We start from the raw sequence: 25,459 nt of genomic DNA, 5'->3' as shown, positions 1-25,459 counted from the left end.
AGATTAGGAGTGGGGTTTTCAAGCCGGGCACATGCACAGCTTCTGCGACACAGAGCTTACTCTGCTCCTGCCAGCACAGACTGCAACTTCTGTACCGCTCACGGACTGCAGCCGGGTAGGAAGTGAAGGGCAAGGCTTACAGTTGAAGGTCTGTTTTCCTTTCAGCTAGATACACCACAGAGCCCAACCACAGTGTGACCTTTTAGGGGAAGAAAAACACCTCTTTTCTGTAATTCTGCAATGTAAATATAGGCATCACTGCAACACTTTTGAGAACACAGCAAACAGACAAGTACTATTGGTGTAAAGAAGGAATGGCCACAGTAAAAATGCTGTTCTTACCCAGGTAAGGGTAGAGAAGAGGGTTAGAAAACTGTAAGTGAACATATGAAAGGGAAGGTCTTGTCAGTCTCAAGGGGAAGAAGGATCAAAATGGAGGAGTTTTATAGTCCCCCCGTGTCTTTTTTGCTGCCTGCCATGGCACTGACCCTTGCAGAAGCCCCAGCAGAGCCACAGAGCTTCCACCTGTGGGCTCTTGGTGCTGGGGAGCAGGGACACCTGACGTGGGAGAGGCACACGAGACACCCCAGGGATTCCTCCGCCATTCCCCCTCGGGAGGGCCAGAAGGACGCAGCCCCTACCTCCTCCATGGACTCCAGACCCTCGTCCTTGAGGGGTGTGGGAGATTCCCAGAGAGGAGCGCCACGGATCTGCCTCCTCAGATCCCTGGGGCAATCACATCAGAATCTCCTCCCTGCCAAAGCGAAGGGGTCCGTGCTGATTTACACCCACTTGCTCCCTGGGGCTGCTAATGTGATGCATTTCTACGAAAATGTGTTAGACGGGAGCAGTTGGATGAGAATGGCTGTTGCTGTTGTCGCTTGCAGCATATTTGCAGTTTTATTGGGAAAATGAGAACAGGTGACCTCAAATTGCTTCAATGCATGCAGGCTCGAGGCCTCATAATCAGAATGAGAGCCTGAGAAAACAAATACGAGATGGGTACACCTCTGGAAAAAAAAAAGGCACATTTCATATTTACTTATTTTCTTTCTCTTGCAATACGTGGCTCACAAGGAACGGTATCACGGATGAGGAGATTGTAACAAAAAATTACAAGGTCACTTGGAATAGGGTGGAGAAGACCGATGACATTTTGGTGACTCTGAGGTAAAAGGCAAACCAATTTTGTCATCTGCCTTGTAACCCCTTAATGGTCCATGGAAAAAGACACTACCTTTCAACATTCCCATTATACTGGAACATGGGAGTACCTTCCTGGGCAACATTCATATTTTGTCCTACTTTACTTAATAATTGTGCCTTTAGGGCATACAAGTTGTATCTTTTAGCGATACAACATGATTTGTCTGTTTCTTTAAGTGAATCGATATGTGTGAAAAGAGACGGGGTGCAAGTCTCAAACACTGAAATAACCATCCTTTGGTGGCTGAGCTGGGGACAACACTCGAAGCTTCCCCACCTTCACTGCCTGTTTATTTAACGAATACCTGAAGGGGGCAGCTCTAGGGTCACAGGGAAAACATTTGGTCCTTTGCTTCTATGATGAAAGTGTCAATAAGAAAATGAAAAAGCTGTGATGGCTGATTTGATGGTCGTTTCCTAGGACCTGCTCTCCAATCTGCCTCATTTTATGCAGATATGCATACTTCAGTCGTTACCAATGTGCACAACATTCAGGTGAGGACCTTGGAACAAAAACCTTAGTGGGGCCCAGCTAATGCCCAGTTCTGTTAAACAAATCTCTTCCTCATATTTTGAATATGCCTTTCGCAAATAATACTTTCACTTGTGCTTTTCCTCCACAGGGGAAAAGGAGGAAGGGATTTGTACCTTCAATATGAAAACTTTAAGGAAAATTATTTGCAAAAGTATTTTAATATAAATAGATGGAACTTTCCTTTCCAGCTGGGATACACTATTGATTTCACATGTATTCCCTTTCTACTTTGATCAGTAAAGAACTGCATACTTACCGTAGAAAGTCAAATAGCCAAATATGGCAGTCATAAAGTACATCACAAACATGGCAAAAAATGAGATATTTGAAACCAACTGCATTTTTTTCTGTGAACGGCTGAAGAAAGAAACAGAAAAGAACACATAAAAATGGTTGGGCTGGATTTTTCAATAGCTTTTTAAAAACGTATTAAGTCTTTGTGTAAACACAGTAATTCTGGGGAGACTCATGAATGCATTTTCATTTAAAACAGGAATTCACTGACAGCTGCACAAGCCAGAGAAGGGCCGGGGAAACGGACCCTACTTGGGGCTTAAGTCAAGAAATGGTGGGTCTGCCCTGTAGCTCTGCTCCCCGGCCATACCCGCTTAAACAGAGTGAAGGGTGCAGCTAAGTGGAGAGGGACAGCCCTTAAACATTTCAGTAATTAAATGAAAAGGTCAAAATAAAGGAAGAGTAAAATTATACAGAGGGAAAAAAAAAACATTCTGAATATTTGCAGAGAATTATTTGATTCCTCACGGGTAGAGAACAATGAATGTATGCAGACCACTGTAGACCTGTAAAATAGGTTAAGTGTAAACATTTCATTTTTAGATATTTGTTCTCAAATATTCACACACCAGTACCTAAACTTAGACTTTTAAATCCACACAGGGATGCCCTAAATAGACATCTGGGAACCTGCCGAAGTCACTTGAAACTCAAAGCACCCAGCAAGTGGCAAGGACCTGAGGGTACCCACGGGTCTGCCTGACCCCGACCTCTCCCCTGGGGCCTCCCTCATGGCCCAGGACCCCATTGCAGCCCCCAGGACCACCAGCACGGCCGGTCTCCAGCTCCCCACAGCCCTGCTCAGCCGGAGGTGTCAGCGGGACAGCCATACTGCCAGCAGTCTTTAGTATTGGCGAGGCTGAAAGTAGTTCTTTTTTCCTGGTACCGCAACAGGTTTTTAGTTGCACTGGAACAAACACTGTTAGCTGAACACACGCCTCTCTCCTATGCCAAATAGCGACCGGCACAACTTGGCACTCCCCAGGCTGCTGTATACTTTCAGAGAAAACTCCCAAAGTATTGCATTATCCTCAACCTCCCCCACCCCGCCCCAGCAGCACGCCTGGGAGAGCAGATTTCCTAGCTGACAGCCACGCTCGTTGGCTTGTTGGGTGTTATTAAAGCACATCTCCTCTGAGTGGCACGAATGACTCAGAGCACCTCTGTGCTAACAGTTTCCATGTGAAGCGGTTCAAAACAATTAACTGGAGAAAAAAAAAGAGAAAGGCTTACTCTTTAAGTTCGCTGTAAATAGGGAGGACTGATGGGTGGCACACAAATGCGAAAGCAATGGTGGGCAAAGCGTACACGGTCTGTTTGGAGAGAATTTCAGAAAAGAAGTTAAGGAGAAGTATTTCCCCCAGTGGCATGAAGAAATGATCCATGTTCAACTACCTCTGCTCCCAGCTCTCTGGACTCTTCAACTGAATGTTGAGAGACTTCAGAGAAGGCAGGAGACCTGTCAATTAGCACTTATTTAATGAAATATGGAGAGCAGCGCTCTTTCAACGGGAAGACAGAGTCTTTGCATTGGTCACGCGAGCACAGTCCTGGCTCTGCTCGCAGCGCTGGATGCCACGCGGCTGCTGGTTTTGCTCCCTGGGATGGGTTTCCCTGCCCAGCTACTGCCACCGTTACTAGCACACCGTCACACGTGAAAGGGATGTATGGTGGGTCACCGCTACGCTACCCTGCCTTGGCATGGAGGGGGGTGCGCACCCGTGGTGCTAAGGCTGAAGTCCTGAAGAGGAAGCCCATATCCAGACTGTAAGAAAAGAGAAGAGGAATGCAGAACTTACAAATAAATGGATATTTCAAGGTACCAGACTGAGTGCCTTCATTTCCCAGGCCAAGAAAAGGGCTAGGAGGGCTGTGGAGGGAGCATGCTTTTCCTTGGGGAAAGAGAGAGACCGTTACGTCACCAGGAAGCGCAGGAGGCCTCCGGGGGGGGGACCTCACCCCCTTCTCCACCAAAAACCCGAGTGGGTTTCAGTCCTCAGCGTACAGCCAAATTTCACAAATGATCTCAGCACCCAAGCACTTCCATTCTCCACAGGGAATAGGACCGAGCAGAGATCACACCAAAAATCCTGCGAGGACGAAATGAGTCCATCCCTACATGCAGCTCTCCCCAGCCCTCTGAGATCTGCTCACGCTGGCCACAGGCATCCCCTTCCCACAGAAGCTGTCCTGGGATGTGCCTCAGACCCATCAGATTCAGTAAATACACTGGTTGCTCCCCAGTGGTCCTTCCTCGCCCAGGCCTGTGCTGCCTCCTTTCCCTCATTCATACCACAGTACTGTTGTGGAGACTCTATCCATGGAGGTATTCAGAAGTTGCCTGGACAGGGTGCTGGGCAACCGGCTCTAGGTGGCCCTGCTTGAGCAGGGGAGTTGGACCAGACGACCTCCTGAGGTCCCCGCCAACCTCAGCCATCCTCTGATTCTGTGAAACTGTCTCTCCTCTCACACATCAAAGTTGCTAAAATGATTGGCAAACTGTTGGCCCCAAGGGAAAATCTCTAGAGTTCAGCTCCAGTGTGCCTAATTCAGATGGACTGATCCTTCCGATGTGCCTTCATCGACTCTGAGGCAAATGCTGACACTTACTGTAGGAGAAGACAACTGCCCTTAAACATTCTCTAAAATATACCTACGTCTGTGCTGCTATTGCACACCAAGTTAACTAATTCTTGGCCTGTCACACCGCATCTGGGCTGATGGCTACCCCTAAATAAAAAAAAATTGCTCGGGTTGGCTTCTTCAACTGAAGCTGGGAGGAAGAATTAAAAAAAAAACAACGTAATTTTTGCACACATATGCCATACATGCACATTCCCTGTGCGACACCCTGAGGACCCTGCCCTGCTGGATAAGATGCTGTTTAAAGAGCACTGTGCCCCAGCACAGCTGACAGAAGCAATCCTCCTGCTCCCACAGCTATGGCCAGTTGCTCTTTTGCATTCTCTTGGCACAACTTTTCCTGCAGCTGTGTGGCAATGGCGGAAAGCATCCAGCTGAAAGGCAATCAAATTTTTGCCGGATTAGCTTTCAACTATATCCTTTTTGCAATCCGTTTCACCATATGGCTGCAGAAACACATACCCTGTCACAAAGAAGTGGTTTGTGTGCAGAAGGACAGAGGGATTACTTCTGGGCTTTGGATGCAGGAATGGCTTACTCAGCCTCTGCTGAACTACAGCCTAAATGTGCAGTTGCAGCACGGATAGTAAGAAGCAGCGGAAAGCAAAACTCTCCCAAAGAAAGCATTAGATGTCCAGTGGTAGCTCGGGCTCGCAGCCTTAGCACATCTACTACCGGGGCAGAGCAAGACCACAAGGAGGTACATTGAACATGGCATCTCCGTAAGACTGGGCAAGGAGACCCATTGTGCATTCACCATCGGAGCACGAGTGGAAGCATGGAGAATCAGGCCCTATGTGGTGCTGATCAGATTGAGAACACAGCGTGTAGGTGCATGTATTATGTGATTCAAAAATAAGTATTATAAAAAGAAACATACCTTGGAATTAAAGATAACATACTTTGGCTTACACATATGTTCATGTGCTGAGCTATTTGATAGGATAGTTGATGTTGCATTTAGCTCCGATCCGCCACAGGGAATTTGAAACTTCTTGTAAATAACCTGGAATAAGAGTGGAAGAGATAATTGCTAAAAATAATAATAAATAGCAAATTAAAACATCAGAGAAATTGTGAATATCCCATCAAATGACTCCATCCAACAAAGCAAGCAAGCTGAACTTACCACTACCAGGAAAAATACCATGCAGCTTAATGAAAATCCACTGGTATAACCAAGATACCCTGAAAGAAATTAAAGGGAAATCTCATACAAGATTATTTTATTAGCCGTATCTTGGTTTTACTTCTTTTTGCTGCTTCATGTAAAGTTTAAAAGTATTACATATTTAACATGTATTGTGAGCTTCTGGGCAGGACAAAAGCATGTCCAGTTGGTGTGGGAGTCTCCCACGTCGCAAGCCTCCCCGCTTTCAGACAGACCTGAACTTTGCTCTGACCGGTTTGACTTCCCGAGGGCCACCTTTACAGCAATGTAACTAATTTTACTTTTGAAAGGGTCTGTGATAATTGAAACAAATCTGAAAATGTGCAACTGCAGTCACAACGTGACCCAGATTCCCTGATACGAGCCGTGTCAGCTGAGTATGGATTATTTTCTCAAAAGGAAGATCCCAACAGGACTTCAGTGCCAAAATTTGTTACATGGTTTTAAAAAATACATTGTGTACCTACTGGCATCTTTGTGGACTCAAACACATTTCAAAATGCAATCCTCTATACACATTTTACTGCAAAGTCCAGTACCTCCAATTAACCTCACCACTAAAAATTTCAGTGCTGACAGAAAGGAGTTATTTTTCGTAATCTCACAATTTGTGAACTTATTTTTACAGGCTACACATAAAATAGAATTGCCTTATGAAATGAAGACCCTTCTAAATATAATTTTTAAAATGAATTTCCACAATTGTATGGATGAAGCTGGTTTATACTGGGTTCACCTGCTGTGACAATGTAGGCCTACTTGTTCCAAGATGCTCAAAACACAACTTATTCCTGGACCAGAAAGGCTGCTTAGATTACAATGAGAGCACTTTTTTTTTTTTTAATTATAGTTCAGTTGCCTGTGTGGCTGTCAGTGGCATGATGTCTGAGCTCCTTTATTTTATTCCCACAATGGCATTTGCATCTTACCTAAGTTCTTAAGGAGGCATAAAGGAAGGATTATAACAAACGTCACTGCGACAACAAGAATCCGCCCATCCACGTACCATGCCCTGTATAAAACATTAAAAAAACACTCACCATGAGCATGCCTTAAACCCCTCTCTGATTTTCCTCACACTCAGTCATCCTCTTTGATTCTGCAGTTACAGAACTATCTTTGGTCTCCTTACCTTACAAGCCCCTACAAAAGGAGAGGTGGGGACCACATCTAAACTTTGTAGACTCATTAAGTGTCCAGCCCTTAAAACATGGCACTGCTCTGACTCAGATACAGCAGATTTTCATAGTCACTAGACAAAATATCAACCTACTGCTGAGATCAGTGAGTGGGACTGAGAAGCAGAACACCACCCTGCATAACCTGATAAAAGCCACCCTGCCAGAACGAGGAAAGATCATGCAAAGGGCCACACATACAGCACAGTGAGGCAGGGGGGACGCCCAATGATTCCTTTGCTAAACCACCCAGGCATGTGCCCCAGCTGGCAAACCAGGCTCCTGTGGGCTGGCATGCACTAGCCAGCCCAAGGCTTTATCTCTTTCTAGAAAAGTGCTTTGAATCCTGCTGGAAAGCAAGAAAGGGGAGAAGGGACAGTGTTAGTGACATTCAGTATGACCTATTTCCACTGCTCAGTTCAATTTGGTATGAAAGCCTGAGGAATGAGATCTCTACCTTCTTCTTGTGCACTACAGCATACCATATAACCCACTGCAAAGGATATTTACCACTATAAAGAAATATCACCCCACTATTAAAGAAGCTGGTAAATGTCAAAGAGTGATAAATGGCAGAAATCTAAGTATAATATTCTGCTGTTGTCATATGCTGCTGTCAAAGAATTTCATACTACAGACAGTGCTTCAGGGGCAAAATCCTGCAAGATGCTAAGAATGCAGGGAAATACATAATATCTTAAACTTGCATTGTTCCCAATATCTTCAAGTGTTGCCTAACACTGTACAAGATTGGACCCTATGATAAGAGGTTTGTATAAATCACAATTCTTCACCTTTCTTTTCCTATCCATCTTCTTTTCCTTCCCAAAGTTGTCTTGTTTTTCATTAACCCCCTGAGATATTCCTGTGAAAATCTACTTTGGCAAACCTAAAAAGTACCCAATACTTAAGAGCTTTTATGAGTATCCAATACTTAAGATTTTTTATAAACATATGCTTAAACTTATCTCCACAACGTTAAATTCTATAATCTAATCACCAAAATTAATTCAACTTACGAAAAAGATTCTTCTTTTCCCATTAGAAACTTTATGGCAGAAGGCAGCTCATTTTTGACTATGAAGAGATAGCTCAACATTGCTGGAGGAAGAAGAAAGTCAGTTTAGAAAATGGGTAGGATATTTTGCGGAACAAGTACAGAGAAGCATCCTGAACTTTTTCCTACATCAGCGTCTGATGATAGAAGACCCCGAACTATAATTGACTGTAAACTGCTGATTATTCAGTAATACAGCATTTTTAAAGGGCTGCATGCAAACTGTTAGCCACAGCTATATTGAGGAGCATGAACATCCCAAATGGCAGTGAGAGAAGGAGGAACATGACTGGCTGGTAGCCATAATGTTATTAAGAAGTTCCTAGGTTTTGTTTTTCGATACCCCTCATCTCCTTTACCTCCAGCGTTCTGGAGAGATGTAGATCCAAAGACAATCATTTTCCCTGGGGTGCCAAAGACCTGCTCACCCAGCTTTTCATAAACCATACAGCCTGCATGAAAAGAAACGAGGAGAGAGGTAACAAATAACACCAGTGAGAGCTGTTGAGTTGAAACACTTACTATTACTTTTCAGCTAACTACCCACCTGTGCAGCCATATCTAGCCTTTGCAAGTAAATAGAGAGCTTTCTTGTAATTATGAGGCTGAAACTTATGTAGGAATGTTTTCTTGACGTCTATAAATGTTATCGTTGGCTACCACTCACTTTTGAAATTGAAGCTCTTAATGAGGCTATTACATCTCTTTAATGAGTCTGTCTGTATCCCTAGTGACATGTTCCGTTCTGGTATCCCCATCCTGGCATATTAGGTTTGTGCCCACAACGAGAGTGACGTAGAAAGCCTCCTCTCCAGACAAAACTCAGTACAGCAGGATCCACAAGTCAGCACTGGCAGCCTGGCCACACAGACACAGTACCACAATTCTGCAACTTCGCTTGCTTTGACTAAATTACCCAAATGAGGGCAGCCACTGTTTTACAGGATGATTTACAATTTCTAATGACGAAGCCTTAACTTGTGAATTCTCTGCGTGGTATGTTTTTGGTAAAAGCAGGGTAAGGTGTAAATTATAACTAAAACTTCTTTTTAAATATCTGTCAAGCTTGAGAAACTCCTCTATTAATTGCTTTATGTTTTTGTTAAATATTTTTTTCCTTGGCTGTGATTTAGGCGGAGAAAAAGACTGGGCCTTGTGAAGATGGTGAGGAACATGAAAACAGAAAGAGAAGTATTGCAGACGTTACATTGTACAGATGATTGTCAAAATGCATCCCATTGTTTGGTTTTCTCTATATTTCCTTAGAGCTGACATTTCTGCTTTGAAGCTTGTATAAACAGTAAGTTTGAGCTTAAATGTACCAGCAGCATAGAAACCAGGGCTTAGATTTGGGAACTAACAGGGTACAAATGTGTCCACAATTAGGCGGATGTACCTAATTTAAATAGGCAGTTGCTGCCATTATACATGCTATAACAGTAACTCGTGTGTCCAAATTACGTATTAAAATGTGACATGGTTCTTGTGCACAGATAATTTTAAAAATCTGGCTTCAGAGATTGTTACCCAAGGAAAGAGTGTCTTAGACTTCAGAGCACAGTCACATTTAACACTGTAGGTAACTTCTAATTTCTGTGTTTAGAATGCATTTTGCTTACAGATACACCTCTTTCTGTGGAGGAACTGTTTTGTTTTATTCTCTTCTAGGAAACCTCCTACTACACCAAAGAGGCTGTCAGGAATGTCGCACTAACCATTGAGAACAAACTGTATTTCCAGGTAAGCATCACTATAGGCAAAAATTAATCATATTTCGTTTGCAATTGGTTTTGTAATGCAAAGAAACTGTATGAGCTGTTCCTTCTAGCTCACTGAAGACAACACTTCATGGTAGCAGAATTCACTCTTTGTCACAGAATCGCAAAATGGCAGGGGTTGGAAGGGACCTCTGGAGATCATCTAGTCCAACCCCCCTGCTAAAGCAGGTTCGCCTACAGCAAGTTGCACAGCACTGCATCCAGGCGGGTTTTGAATACTTCCGTGGAAGGGGACTCCATGTCATAAGTTTTTCTCTTTATAGTGGTAGTCAGATGCTGTTTTCCATTGTCATGTCATAATTTCTTGTTAATTCTGGGCTTCTGAACCAAAGTGTGTTAGGACTTTCTATTGTGTCAGCAAAGTGATAGAAACTTGGTCTTACACAAAGTACCTGGCCTTATTTGAGCACTTTTCACCTCTTGTTCTTTAAAATTCTACTGAAATGGTATAATAACATCTTAAATTACCTGTTTCCTTTGAACACACCAACAGGAGATATATTGAATAAATAGACAGCAGCGTCACTGAAACCAAAAGCAGCCTACAAAAGAATGGAAAATAAAGCTTACTCTAAGAGCGGGGCTCTAACATTGCAATATTTCACGTCAGGTCGTATTCTCGTTGACTCCGAGATAATTTTTATACTCTTCTGACAATGCAAGAAGCCCTAAAAATACATGTGATTCACATGCTGTTTGCAGTTCCACCACACCACCATGGAGGCAGAAGGGCCTGCATGTAGAGGGCCTGTCAGTGAGTTACACCTCCCTATGCTGAAAGAAGCAAGATGTCATATCAGATAGGAATTAAGATTTAATCAGAGCAGGGATGAGCCAGGTATATCCCTCATCCCCCACTTTAAAGCTTTTTTTTCTGGAAGCAGAGTAAAAATTTCAAAGGGAAGTCCTCTACTTAAGGACTTCCATACCAAATGGAAGCATCTTTTCCCAGGCCATGTTTCATATGCTACAAAAGGGGTGTCCAAATGGCTCTTTTATGTGCCTCCCAGTGCCCAAGGAAGGGGGAAGAGGAGGGAAGCTGAGTCTCAACTGTCTTCCCTTGGGAATAAAGGCAGAAACCAAAGGCTTGTATTTTGTGCAGGTGGGGACTGATGTTGCCTCACCGATGTCATTCCTGGGCTGCCGTGATCCATAACTTGACTTCACTAGAAGAATTGCAGGAAGTAATGACCAATCTGTTTGGTTAGGGAACTTGCTGGCACAAATGATAATTAGTCAGCGCTGGGGGCTAAGTGCATAAAAACACATTTGCTCATTGCTCCGTGTCTTTAAGCCAAGCACCATGTGTGCCTTCCCCTCTAACACTCTGACACACAAAGACGTGATGATGTTTTCATGATGTGTGTGAAGAGCATTCAGACAATCTGCTGGCAATTCCTCTCTTTATTATGACAACTACCCTCAGGACACTGAGAAAAACAAGCCTAAAATGTAACAGAAAACAAGCTGCTGCCATAGAAAGGCAGCAACAAATCTTTTTCATAGGAATACATAGAAAGAACAGGATGAGAAGCCTCCTCCCCCCACTTTTTTATTACTTCAGACTAGAAATACTTTAGCACCAAATAATGACCCACAAGTTTCTTGGGGCCAGAGGAGCAGGGAGAAACATAAAGAGGTGATAGGAGGAACTGTTCTTTTGCCAACAGTGAACGATGGTTGACAATAACGACACGCTCTTTGTACAGCCCAAAGGGTGTTTATCTTCAAGGAGGTGGAGAAGGGAAGGAAGACTGTACTGGCTGAGGTCACTCTGCTCCGTTTTGTACAGATTTGCTAAGCCCTGCTCCTGCCCGTGTTCTCTGCAGAGCTGTTACGCCCCTGTCTGCCTGCAGGCACGGTGCTCGCAGCCCCCGGTGCTCTGCTGCTGGGCTGACTCACTCCCATGGCTCCGGCTCTGCATGGCAGCATCAAGTCTATTTTAATATTAAAAGCTCTCGTTTTTCAGGCACTGAGCTCATGGAGCCTTTGCAGTGGTAAAAATAACACTCCCAAGCAGCCAGGTATTTATCTGATCTGTTGTCCTTAGCTCCCCATAGGGTTCTTACAGAGACACTTGGCATTTTCATTAGCGCTGTATGAAAAACTTGTTTGTGTTAGGACTGTGGTATGGACACGGATATTCACGCCAGAACCACCCCTTGGAAAGGAATGAAAATGTCAGTGCCACTCGCTCTGCACAAATTCAAAACAGAAGCAGGGGAGCTCACACTGCAGTCCCAAAAGCACTCCCCTACTTTTTATTTCGCCTGCTTTTAAAGAAGTGCTGGCAGCTATGGAAGCAACCAACGCACGCAAAATTCACCTCCCCCCAACAAATCCAGAATAAACATTTTAGGGCAGGGGACTGATACCCTGCTGGGAAGAACAAACTGTTCCTGCAATGCCACTGCTGTTTGCTCCCAGCTGCCACATTACCAGGTCAGCTGAAACACATGCTGTCCCCACCAGCTTTCTGTGGAGTCCCAGGCTTTGGGGCCAGAAGACCTGTAAGGCTCGTGCAGTCACCTGCCTTATTGCACAGAAGAGCTCTGAACCCTCGGAAGGTACTGGGCGCAGAAGAGCATGGCAGAGCATGGCATTTGCCACTGTATGACCTCCCAGAGGGCCGGTCTGCCAGCCTGCCCTAAACCTCTGGAGGACTTAGGCTGCGGCTTGGTGACTGCTTCCAGCCAACCCTAGCAGAATCGGCTGCAGAAAGCAATGCGAAACTCCAGCTGTGGTCTCATACTACACCTCATCTAACAAGACCCTGTGCCTCAGCAGGGTTTTTCAGATCACGTGCAGTGGCAGGCTGCAAATGCAGGCTGAAGGCATCTTGCACTTGGCTGGCCTGTTATGTCTCTGCAATGCAATCCATCACTCCGGTCCTGGGATGAGACCACAGGCAGTGACGAGTGCTCCTGCCATCCCTAGGTAGCCTGGCCCATCTCTAACTTCCCAAGGCTTTTGTGCCACCTTTCTGCAGCAAGCTTTTCTCCTCTTTTCCATACACAAAAGGATGTTCTTTGGTCTAGACTGTAGTTATCAACAATACTGGGATTAAGTTCCTCTGAGTTCCTACCTCAAGTTATTTTGCCTAGAAAGCATGACACTTTGTTATGGCCCTAAGTTGTGCAAATAGGATGTGAGAGTATATACTCATTGTCATGTTTATTTTGCATGTCTTATGCCAAGAATGTAGGACCTGAACTGATTCAGATGTGCATGGCAATGCACACTTCACACTGCAGGAGCCTAAAAGTTGTGAGAGTGGAGATCAGGCTGGGTCTGCTTTGTTAGTGCTGAAAATGCTCCTTTAATTTTTACGCCTCTGCTTTCTACTTTTCAGGCATGGTTCAAGGATGGTGCATGCTAATATTGGATAAAGCAACCTAGATATTTTCCAGAACTGTGCTACTCAAAAGCAACGAATTTAAATGCCTTCTCACGTGCAAAAATGAATGAAAGTATTGCTAGGACTCTATCTTTTATCACTAGTAAAGCAGAAACAGTTCTAAGATCTACCTGATAGCAACAGTGGAACTATACATTTATGGGAAAAATGCACTCAATTAGAGTGTGAGAAAAAAATCTAACACTAATGGACTAGGTTTAACTCTGAGATTATTGCATGATAAAAGAACATTTAAAGCAGTTCAACTTTCAGGCGTAACTACAGACACCAAGTTAGGATCCTGTATCTCCAGGCTTCAGAGGTGAAAGCTCTGCTAGCCTGGTCACTTAGGTCCTGCTAGCTTCCTTACCTTTGATCTCAGCAAGCTGGTCTATCTCCAGGCCAACAGATCTAAAGGCATTATAAAGCTAATAAAAACAATTATCCACTTTTAAATACACACAGTTAATTCTAGAGAGAATGATGCTGTTATTTACTGTATAAAGTCTCTACATTCAGGTTTGGCAGTTTTTCGTATAATATGGTGGTACAGAACTACACACTCACTACTCAGGTCAAGATGAGCCCAGTCATCATCACACGCTGTTACAAGTTTCTCTGGTGTTCACATCACTGGTCTGATCTACTTCACTTAAAAGAAACTGCCTTTGTACATCCTTTAGAGCAAACACATTTCACATTTCACTTAACTCTCATAAAAAGCTGCTGGAAGAATGAGATTATAGAAAACTAAAGTAGTAAGGAGAAATTGATGGTGCTCCTTAGCTGAGACACTATTATCACAGAAGAGGTAACAAGGCTGAATCATAGAATCACAGAATGGTTTGGGTTGGAAGGAACCTTAAAGATCATCTAGTTCCAAGCCCCTGCCATGGGCAGGGACACCTCCCACCACACCAGGTTGCTCAAAGCCCCATCCAACCTAGCCTTGAACACGGCCAGGGAGGGGGCAGCCACAGCTTCTCTGGGAAACCTCACCAGAGAAATCTCACCAGTGTCTCATCACCCTCACAGTGAAGAATTTCTTCCTAATATCTAATCTAAATCTCCCCTCTTCTGGTTTGAAACCGTTACCCCTCGTCCTATCACTACACTCCCTGATAAGGAGTCCCTCCCCACCTTTCCTGTAGGCCCCCTTTAAGTACTGGAAGGCCACTATAAAGTCTCCCTGGAGCCTTCTGTTCTCCAGGCTGAACAACCCCGGCTCTCTCAGCCTGTCCTCATAGGGGAGGTGCTCCAGCCCCCTGATCATCTTCATGGCCCTCCTCTGGACACACTCGAGCAGCTCCATGTCTGTCTTGTGCTGGAGGTCCCAGAGTTGGATGCAGCACTGCGGGTGGGGTCTCACCAGAGCAGAGCAGAGCAGAGGGGGAGAATCACCTACCCTGACCTGCTGGCCACCCTGCTTTTGATGCAGCCCAGGAGATGTAACTTTTTTTTTCTCTGGTGTCTTAGTTTGGCTGGCCTGCAATCAGAGGCCAGCCATGCCAGGCAGGCCATCAGCAGTTCTGAGTCAGCCAGGGCAGCTGAGCTGAGTTAGCTACAGGTGTAGCCCACACCATAACGTCATGGTCATTATAAAGGGGGAAAGTTTGCTGAAGAAGGGGAGCTCCTGCTTGCTAGGGTTTCTATTCTTCCTGCTCCTCCTCTGGCTTCTTCCTGCTGCTGAGGACTGCTCTCCTGTCAATTGTGACTGCTGCATGTTCATTTGACTGAATTTGTGTACCTTTGTTAGTATTAGTGCTGTTTCATTAAATCTGTTTTCCCTTCAACCCATGGGTCTTCTCTCCTTTTCCTGATTCACCTTCCTGGCTGGTGAAGGGTCATCAGGTGATGGAGCAACTGTTACAGTTTAGCCCTGGATATGGGCTAAATGTAGGTACCTGGTTACAGCATTTTTTGCAACCGCTAGTCTGTGCCCTCAGAGGTGTGCTTGTCAGAGCATGGGTGGAATATCACATACAGGTTAGAGTACTGGATAAAAAAAAGAAGCAGAACGAAAACAAAGTAAGAAAGACCTAAATTAGAGTCCAGCTACTTTATAGCCAATGACAACATAATTATGAGACTTTGTACATTTTTAATGTAAATAGATTAAATCCTTGGATTATGCCTAGATTTTACCTAACCACAGCAAACTGTAAGCTAGCAGCATTGATGTAGCTATCCTGGCACAAAACCCCAGAGCGGATGGCTATACATAGCGCTTTGGCCATCCCCTCTGCTGTATACAGGGCTCACATTATGTATTTCCCAAAAGCCTAAGAAATAACAAAAGCTCTAGATTTTTAGATTTGATACTCAAGAAATGACACCTCTTTAGAGTAGTTTGTAAACTCAATAACAGTGTTGAACAGTTCTCAAAGATAGTAAATTACTGTATTTCTTCCCTTAATGAACATTTATCACTGAAATCTGCACACAATTCCCAACTGATTTCTTAACAATCACTTTTCACTATGAAATGTCTCATACTGCGATCCAGAATAGCACTGTGTCTTACTCATTCACTGGCACTGTTTCATTTTTAAACTATAAAATTCTCCTTTACAAAATGCCTCTTTTTTTTTGCTGGAGTTAAGTACCTCATCTCTTTTTTTTTTTTTTTTTTTTTTTAATACTAAAATCTTGGCTATATTTATGTTGGCTCTCAAGGACTCTCACATAAGAAACTGAAGAAACTGGGGGAGTGAGATGAAAATATTATATGTAACATATAAAGGAATATAAATATTCTTTTTCTTGGTTAAAAAAAAGTAGTTGTACCATGCTTTGATGAAAGCTTTGGAGATCCTGTGACACGAGTAAGTATAGGTACTACCCCACTGCAACTATTACTACTAAATATTTCCGATGTATGTGTAGCTTGTATACCATAGGAAAAATCCTTGGTGGTAATCCTGTAGTAAATAACATGGACTTAATTTACTCTAGCATTACAAGTAGTGGCTTTTTCCAGAAAAAATATTTGAAAAAAAGGTCCAAAACTTGTAGCTAACATTTTCGGCTCAAATGCTGTACTTGATTACAGATGGACTATAAATCCCTCCACTTGCTGGCAGTGCATGCATTCTTTAAATGCAGTTAAATCACACGGAGATCAGCTACTCACCACGTGAATACTTACAGAAAAAGGAGAATTCCTGTGTTGGCCAAGGCAAAAGCAAGACCCAAAATCCCACTGCCCATAATTGCATTGCTGAGGTTGAAGACTGACATCCCCAGCGAAGTAGTTCCTGGGATCTGGAGAAGTAAAGACAAATGTATCATCAACAGCTTGGAATGAAGCAGGGAAATGCATCTATGCTTCCAACTCCACATTTCATGATATATCAGATATAAGTAACTGCAGCTATGGAAACAGCTTAATAAAAATTGGTTTGAGAGGAAAAAGCATCGCTGAACCCTGTCACAGCTATGCTCTGATTGCTGTCCTATAGATTTTGTAAACTGATGTAAACGGTACAAGCAATACACAACTCGTACTACACTTTCAATTTTAAACCGCATCTTCCACTATGCCTGTGAAGCATCTTAGGCACATGACTTATATTTTTAGGCCATAAGGAACCACTAGGACTTCCTGCCTAACACAGGCCAGAGGGATTCCCTCGCCTCAAGTCAAGCAAAATGCTTAGGTTTGTGTGGTGGTTTTGTTTTTTTTTTAAGTGCTGAGCACTGCTGGAACGGGGATTTCAGTTCTAATTGTGTGTGCCCAGCACTTTTGAAGACTGTGTCTAAACACCCTTCATATACACAACATATAGTTCATTTTGACAGGGGAAAGAACAGCAAGAGAGACTTACATATTCATCGCATTTCTTCTTCTCCAAGTGGCTGTTTGTGAGACTTCTTCTGCTTTCTCGATCAGAAATAAACTTGCTGAAAGAAGTCAGAGGATTTATTTCCAGCAAGTGTTTAGAAAATGTGAACACATTAATTCCATCAGCAGCGTGTGATTACAAAATATGCAGTGTATAAAAACTGTATGTGAAAAGAGGTCAAACTATTTAATGAGCCAGATGATGCTTCACTGATACCAGAGTACATTTGGCATCAATAAAGGTAACACAGCACAAGATCAGAATAAATGTTTATTACAGAACGGTCTTTTAGGAGATTCAGTAAAGCAGCAGCACGTATTTTATTGATGGGAAAGTGATTTGTTTGCACAGACATTAAGAGGAGATACGTCTCCAGGTGTCCTGCTGAGGTGCATGTGACCAGTCCCCCCTGCTCCTGACCCCTGCACATGTGGTTAGCATAACCAACACCATTTTATAAGGCAAGCAGCCATCTCTGTGACTGGGTGGGTCGTATTCATTCCTGTTCCCTCAGTATCAGGCTCTGAATGTCCCGTGAACCAAGCAGACAAACCAAACACCCTGCCCTATCAGCCTCAAGACTCCTGGGCACCAGCCTGATTACTCCCTTCCTTGCCAGCCTTGAAGGTCCCAGGCACCTGGCCAGCCCCGTGGTGGTGATGACGCCCTCACAGAGGAGAGAAGTGTAACAGCACCCAGAGCACTGTCTGTAAAATCAAGCAGTTACAAGTCCTAAGTGGGGAACTTGGACCAGAGCTGCTGCTGGACAGCGAGACCCAGGACCACTGGTAGCCAGGGGGACCCCCACTGTCCTCTGCTTCCTCTGAGGACTGAGGGAGTGACTTGTGTTCTTTTACATGATTTTTGAGTCTAGATTATGATTCTTATATTGATATGACAAACCATGTATTAAGATTTGACCTAATCTGCAGAGGATCCAGGTGAAATCATGAGTTGTATTATAAATTCTGCATTATGCTACTTATAGATTGTACTACATTGATTCTGCTTGTAGAAATCCTGTGCCATTCTAATAATAAATTCTATGCAACACTAATCATAATATCCTGGTAAGAAAATAAAGCTTTAATTGTAACCATGATTTAGTGCCATCATCGTTCTGACAACGATCCCTAAAAGAACCTGTTTGTCCCCTCAGTGTCAGATGACAGCACGGCACCCTACCAAACCCTAAATTGCCACCATAGGGTTGGTATGGCTGGAGTTAAGAGGAGGAAGAGGTGCTGCACATAGCCAGCATGGCCTGGACCATCCTGAACCAGGTGATGTGCTCTGTTGGTGCACCGTTCTGGGCTGCTGGCTTTTCACTTAAGTGTCTTTCAGACCTCAATACTAAATTCACCATACTGCAAAATTAAACACTTCTGTGCAGGGGAACAGGGAATAAACAGCTTTTCTTTCTCTGCACCCTTTACTTGTTCTGTGTCCTTGATATATCCACATTTAGGAACTTTGCGTCACCAGAACAAGATTTGCCTCCTGCAGTTGTGTCGGTATCCTTGGGATTTACGACACTTCTGATTTGGATGAGCTGTTAGTTTCTCCCAGATCCTCTCTTCAGCAAACATTTTAGTTTGTATAAAGCATTCTTTCAGCTTTTCATCTTTTGAAGGTTTATGCACAATTAAGTCCCTGGCATCTTTGTTAATCCACAGATGGTTCTTAGGCTGCACTGGCTAATGCATCAGCCCTCATACGTGTTACGTATCTAACCAGGCGCTGTCACCAAGTGTCAGGGACCCTTTTTGCTGTTAGTAAATTAAGGTGGCTCTTCTTAAACTAACAGGCAAACAATACGCTGAACGCAAAGAGCAGCACCGCTGGTCCCTTCCCACAGCTTGGGGGGTGTACTGACTGGGGATGGACAGTTCAAACTGTGACTCCAGACTGTGCATCGTTTGAGTACATCCAGCGGTATTCAGGCTCGAAATATAACCGTGAACTCATAAAGACACAGCTCTACCAAACTCCCCTACTACCCTGGTTGTGGTCTAATTACTAGTGATACATGCTAGCACAGCTTCTAAGTGTATGCCAAAACCATGTAGCTGTAATGCTGCTGACTTGGCTTCCGCAGCTGACACACGTTTTGTGTGCTACATACACTTTTTGAGTTTATCCCTTAAATCTGAGCCTAGTGGGCAAAACGTATGTAGGTTTTTTGCTGGTTTCATTGCAACTTTGACTCCTACCCATTGGTGGTCTTTGATTTCCTTCATATCAATAAAAACCAAACATAGGCTTCTCCTATATTTTTTAAACTACTAACTTCAGTAACTAATTTGCTGCAAAATAGAGACACCGTGCCAGGTTTACCAGCCCTAATGCAGTTGGAATGGATGGCTGAACCTCACCCACTGTTTTAAGAAGTGAAAAGCAACCACTTCTAAGACAGACTGATCCAAAATTAACTTCCCAAAGCTCACCGTGTAGGTATTTCATCCTGATGGAATAAAATCTCAACCTGATTCAGAGCATGTACTTCTTTTTTTTTCATGTCTGTTTAAAGCCCATCTCTTGAACGCAGGCAGTAGAGTGTGAACAGTTTGAAAAAGACATTCCAGCTCTCTCTCGAAATACCCTGCAGGCAATTTGTACAGGCAGGAGCACAGAGAAGAGTTTTGTCTCTTTTGGATTTGTAAGTGCTGCTGGGAACATCTGTGGACTTCGCCTTCTTCTGTCATTTGTGGAGATCATGTGTCATTTTAGATTTTGTCAGAGTTAAAATAGAAGGAACTGGTCTGCTCCCCCCACTTCTCATCCCTTTGCAGCCAGCCCCCCCGTAATTATTACAAAACAACAAATTTGTAGATACTATTATTATTGCCAACTGGTGTTAAATTTTGATGGAAGTTATTGTTAAAGAACTACCACATGATAAAGGCAACACTTGAGTAATATTGCTTGAATATAAAGCGACTGTGGGACTTTCCATTAGAATACTTTTGACAGAGTAAACAGCTTCTGCAGAATGGGTATCTTCCGCGGCCAACAAACACATTATTTCCTTCTGGATAGGACTTTAAGAAAATTAGTCTAATTTGATAAATTGATCCAAAGCACTTTCTTTTGAATGAGTCCTACATTAAAAAGGACTGGGCTTGTCCAGCCTCACATCTCCTATTACAAGTTGGGCTCCTCATCCACCCCACATTTACCACACCACACTGCACATTTTTCTCCATTTATGCTGTGTGGTGTGTACGGGAGGGCAAAGTCAGACATGGGAATGTAGCCACCAGGTTCCCAAATCACAAGGTACGTAACATTGCACCCAGCTTTTTTACAGGGTGCTTCCCAGTGCGTGCTTCCCAGCCCCAGGACGGCTTGCCCAGAAAGCTCAGCAGTGGTGGAGGATGTGGGGTCTGCTTGATCCAGAGGCTGTGCAGCATTTGCAACTTAACCTGCAAGTCCAGACGAGAAGGTTGCCTCAGGACCACGCTTGGTAGGTGGTACAGACGTACCGTACAATAGCCTAACTTCTCCATAAATGGAATGTATTACTGAACTTAATTTAAAAAAAAAAAAAAAAAGGTAGCGGGAAGGTAATCCAATGGATTCAACAGAAACAAATTTTCCCAAGCTTTTGCTTTTTATAAACACTTTTATTCATTTCAGGGTGTTTTTTTCCCCTATAGCATATGAAAGGGAACATATGTTTGAATACTAGAATTTCTAGTTAAACCGTGACATGCATCTGCTCTGCTTAATAGATGTGCTTAGAAAATGAGCTATTCATTGTCACAGAATGTTGTATATTTGACCTTTATAAACATGACACGAATGAAGTGAACTGACTGTTTACTCCAGCCTCTCCCAGCCCTCACAAGAACTAGAGGCCACTGTGACAGGTGCTGTGGAAATGCGCAGTAGGACCGTCTGTGCCATCAAAGCCTCGTGACTCCTTGACAAGCATGAAATCCATTTGCACTGTTTGTTGTCTTCGTTTCAAATGCTTTACTCACCATTAAAAGACATAACCTGTTCTTACACATTTCTGCTTTCCTGTTTTGATTCCTACATCACAGCTTAGTATGAACAGCTTGTACAAAACTTTTCAGATACATCAATACAACATCCCGGACGAAAAATAATCAGCTCATCCTTGCGATGCATGAAGCCTCATGGTTGGCGTGGCAAGAATTTCTTCATCTAGTTTTTTTCCTGGTTTGATTTTGTGCAAAGTAGAAACTTAGTCTTATTGATAAAGTGGTTTTAAAAGGACTATGTTATAAATTTGGTTTCCAAATTTAATTTATTAAAGGATTGAAATGAGAAATGTTTGATTAAGGTGACACCCCCGAGCTAATCATTTTGGCTAAACAGTTAGCCAAAAAACATTTAACCATTTCAGATATGTTTTAAACATAATTAAAGTGATATTTGACAATGCCTTAAACATTTGTTAGGGAAAACTAGTTTTGCCAAGATGACAGAACTTTATCCTAAGGCAGCTTCTTAAATTGTCTGCTAACTTGAGCAACAGCAAAGATTTCCAGGGCAGGTAGGAACAAGAAATGCAGAAGGAACCTTGGTTTGACTTACTCTATGAAACTTGGACCAGATCTGGTCATACCTACAAACTTGTTAACTGAACATGGAGTGCTGATAACTTACTAGTAGCTGTAAACCAAGACAGTCATTCAGCCAACAGCTTCCCAAGAGCATTGTCATAATTAAAGAAAAGGAGTAAGTCATCTGAATACTGGTTTGCAGTTACATGCAGAGGTGGCAAAATTTTATAGCCAGGATACATGGTTAAAAGTCACCAAATGCATGTCTGGATGCAAGTCTCTTTATTGACATTCCCAGAAGAAATTCGACAACGGCATGCAATGAAAACCCCCTCCCAGTACAGCCCCTTCCAAACAGCGTCCCCTCCCTGCATACAGCTGCATATATAAATGCATATTTAGGCCCAGAAAAGGCTGGAAATCCAAAGGAAACTAAAGAATTCTTTTCCAAGATCAAGAAATATTTGGAGTTTACAAACAGACCTGGAATCAGCTTCTCCCTGGTGCACCTTCTCCAAAAGACCCTTAAAAACTCTGCTCTGCATTGAGCTTGGAAAATTTTGCGCTGGGAGAAAAAAAAGTGTTCAAAATAAAATACAGAGCGCAAAATCAAACAGGTTGAAACAACAACAACAAAAAAGGAAGTTAATTAAAAAAATCACAGATCTAATCTAAAGCTCAAGTGAAATCAACAGGAAAAGTCCCACTGATTTTGATGGACTTTGGAGTTTCACGAGGCCTCACACCATGTGCCAGGTAGAACAAAACGTGTTCTTCCGTATGCCCATTAGCCTCTTATTCCACAGAGACAGGGTGTTTGCCAAAACAGTCATACAAAGGGAATAACCACATCCTTTCAGGATGCGTTTGGCACGGGGTACAGAGCAGGGTCTGCCTGCCTGCTCATCACCCATGTCGGTGTGGAGGTGCTTGCACAGGGCAGTGGCTACGGGTGGCTCAGTCACAGCCTCAGCCCCAGGGGATGCCAACAGGGTTGTGCTGGTGCCAACGTGCTTCTGCGCTGGAAAGCTGTGGTCAGCACAGGCTGACCTGACACTCTTGGTTTAGATGCGGAGGGGAACATGAACACACAGGGGTATATAGGGCAAAATACTCATGTATGGGATGCATGAGTAGCTGTCCTGTGAGCGCTCCAGCAGAGGAATAATAGACAACCGTAATGGGCTACATCCTACAACCAAAAGATGCTCTGCAGAGGAAAAAATTTATCCAAAAAGGAATGGAAAATTGTGGAATATGTTCAACTGTGTTAAGAGCCAGAACAGTAACCAGAAATTCTGCCTCTGAGTTTCTGATGCTTTTTCCTCACCCTACTTTTCTTCTTCCCTCTGCAGGCAGTCTGGATCTGACCCAGACCTTGCTGTGCTTTCTACGCCCTAACTCCACAAAGTAACTGGGACTGCAGAGGATCCGACAGATACAGCATGCTCCTTCCCCACCCTCCATAAACATTCACTGAAAGATGAAGCGCTAAACAGGGTTTTTCCCCATAACAGTTACTGGTGGCACCAGCCAAAGCGCTGGGGAGGCACAGCCAGCCCAGTACAGCCACTCCTTCTCTCAAGGATATAAATCCTTGGCAGGCTCCAGGGAGCGAATTTACCACTGTCAGCCCCTGAGCTCCTTGCCTTACGAAGTGAGCCAGCAGGAAAGCAAGCAGGTTCATACTGGAACTGTGTTTTGTTTTGGCGAAGTTGGAGGGGCTTTTTTTCTTGCTCTTGCCTTTTTTTTTTTTTTTTTTTTTTTTTTTTTTTACAGAAGTGGTTTGCATTTCGTTTTGGCACTTTCCATCAAAGCAATTGCATCAGAAAATTCCTGACCAGCTCTAATCTTCATCAGTGCAGCTGCGCTGTGGTCGCACTGCTACAAGGCGCAGCTGGCAACCGCCCCAGGACTTCCCCTCGGTGGGTGGGCAGGCTGGCACCCACCTGCTGGGGGGGGCTCACCCATAGCACAGGCCAGGGCCCCCTGCTCGGTCCCAGGGTACGGCTGGTTGGTTTTGCTACGTGCATGGTATGGCCAGTGCTGCGTGCTTATTCCTGCACCCGCCACCAAGCTCCCTGTCGACCCACATGGCTGTGACAGCCACACAACTCTTACCCTCACTTGGGAAAAAAGTAGTTCTTAATTTTGTTTTTACACTAGAAAGTGTGTTTCTCCAGGTAGGCAGAGAAGCTGCTGCCAAAACAAAGAAAGGGCAAGAGAAGAGTTTTTTAAAGACCGTAAACACAGGAGGCAGCAGCCCAGCAGTAAAGGAGCAGGATGATGTGCCGGGAGAGGCTTCCCAGCAGCATCAGTGCTGGGCAGGGCTTTAGCCCTGCGCAGGCACTGGCCGGCCGGGTGCTCCACCTAGATTTGCAATATTTGAACAGGAAGTTTGATTAAAAAACAGCTTCTTGTTTTACAGCTCACAAAACCCAAACAGCATCCGTCAGCAGGTCTTTGCTGCAAACAGGACAGCTCGGCACCTGTTGGAGGCTGGTAGGAAGGCCTGAAGAACGGCTCTCAGGTGGAACAGGCTGCTTTTTGGAAATGACTGTACAGCTTATAGGAAAATCCAACAGCCTAATAACTTGAACAAACTTAATGATTTTCACCAACATTGATAAACAGATGGATTTTTTTTAAACTTGACGTGAGTGAGGTGTAAGTCTGTTTTACCGTCTTCTTGCCATCCCTGCCTCAGGCAGCGACAGCCACTGCATGGTTTATCTCAGCAAACTGTGAAAATGGACTGGGACTACATTTGCTGCCAACCACACCAGCTGTAAATCCCCCGGAGCTTGGATCCATGGAGGTGGCCAGGCAGGTTAAAACTGTTATATCAGGGATCAAAGGTCAACAAAGAGATTTGTCCAAAATTATGCCATTGGTCTGATTTTATTAATTATTATTACTTCTTTGCTGTGTGTAAGCAGATATTTCAAAATGTTGGCTTTTTGCTACATTATATGTTTGTGCATTTTATTAGACTAATTTGAAAGATTCAAAATTATGAATAAATTGCCACTCTGTTTGCTTTATCTGCTGTTGCAGCCTATGCCCAACAGATGTCACATATGAAATTCAAATTACATCTTCAAATGGAGCATGACTTGGTAATGAATAATTCAAGACATATACTGAAAATTAGAATGCTGTTTTTAAACAGTGTGTTTCTTAGCACAGGCAGCGTCAGTGGAAAAATACTCACCTATTTATCTGGCCATTTTCCACCTCTGTGAAATCATTTGAATCATTGCTGATGTTATCATCTTCAGGGACAGTCATATTCTGCAATTCAGTCAGTTCTAATCCAGCTTTGAAAGGCATCCTGGGTGAGCAACTGTAGCTATCCAAGTGTTTCTCCAAATACTAGTGTTCAGTTGGTATCTTGTGAGTAAAGTGCAGCCACAATGTCAGTAACCTAAATAAAACAAGAAAAAAACCCCAAGATGTATACCACCAACAGCAGGCAATATCACCAGAAGAAACCAGTGGAACCTGGACAAGAGGAACCGTCCTTACCAACCAATTTTGTATTGTTAGAAGGACCTCAGGGTATAACCTAAATGCATTGCAGAACAGTAGTAATCTTAATACTTTAATGAGGTCAACTACACTAACCTTACAAACTTATCCGGTCCCACCACCAACTGCTGAAGACAGTACTTGTATTTCTAAACTAGTGAGCAAACCAATACTATTTGTTTCAGGAAAAAAAGATTAACGACCTACAAATTTAGGAATAAAAATGAGTTGTTTGTTCAAGTCCCATTTCAATATGTGGTTTTCTCTTCTCTGTGTTCTCCATTCTTAC

The 25,459-nt window shown here is 43.5% G+C and overlaps 1 protein-coding gene across 1 annotated transcript in view; it reads right to left on the bottom strand.

The window, feature by feature from the left end:
* The window catches only part of SLC38A1 (solute carrier family 38 member 1), a 28,280-nt gene extending 3,308 nt beyond the window's left edge, over positions 1–24,972 (bottom strand). The window contains exons 1-11 of the mRNA XM_009946034.2: positions 24,854–24,972; positions 17,087–17,162; positions 16,408–16,523; positions 10,331–10,404; positions 8,444–8,536; positions 8,047–8,128; positions 6,779–6,861; positions 5,808–5,866; positions 5,559–5,684; positions 3,269–3,348; positions 1,998–2,098 (exon numbers count right to left, since the gene is read on the bottom strand). Of these exons, the coding sequence (XP_009944336.1) occupies positions 1,998–2,098; positions 3,269–3,348; positions 5,559–5,684; positions 5,808–5,866; positions 6,779–6,861; positions 8,047–8,128; positions 8,444–8,536; positions 10,331–10,404; positions 16,408–16,523; positions 17,087–17,162; positions 24,854–24,972 (1,009 nt within the window). The remainder of the gene's footprint in view (positions 1–1,997; positions 2,099–3,268; positions 3,349–5,558; positions 5,685–5,807; positions 5,867–6,778; positions 6,862–8,046; positions 8,129–8,443; positions 8,537–10,330; positions 10,405–16,407; positions 16,524–17,086; positions 17,163–24,853) is intronic.
* Between the last annotated feature and the right edge of the window lie 487 nt (positions 24,973–25,459).

The sequence above is a fragment of the Leptosomus discolor genome, chromosome 1 (genome assembly GCF_034619465.1).
Source record: "Leptosomus discolor isolate bLepDis1 chromosome 1, bLepDis1.hap2, whole genome shotgun sequence".
NCBI lineage: Eukaryota > Metazoa > Chordata > Aves > Leptosomiformes > Leptosomidae > Leptosomus > Leptosomus discolor.
The sequence above is the reverse complement of the archived record's forward strand: the minus strand, read 5'-3'. Positions and strand labels throughout refer to the sequence as shown.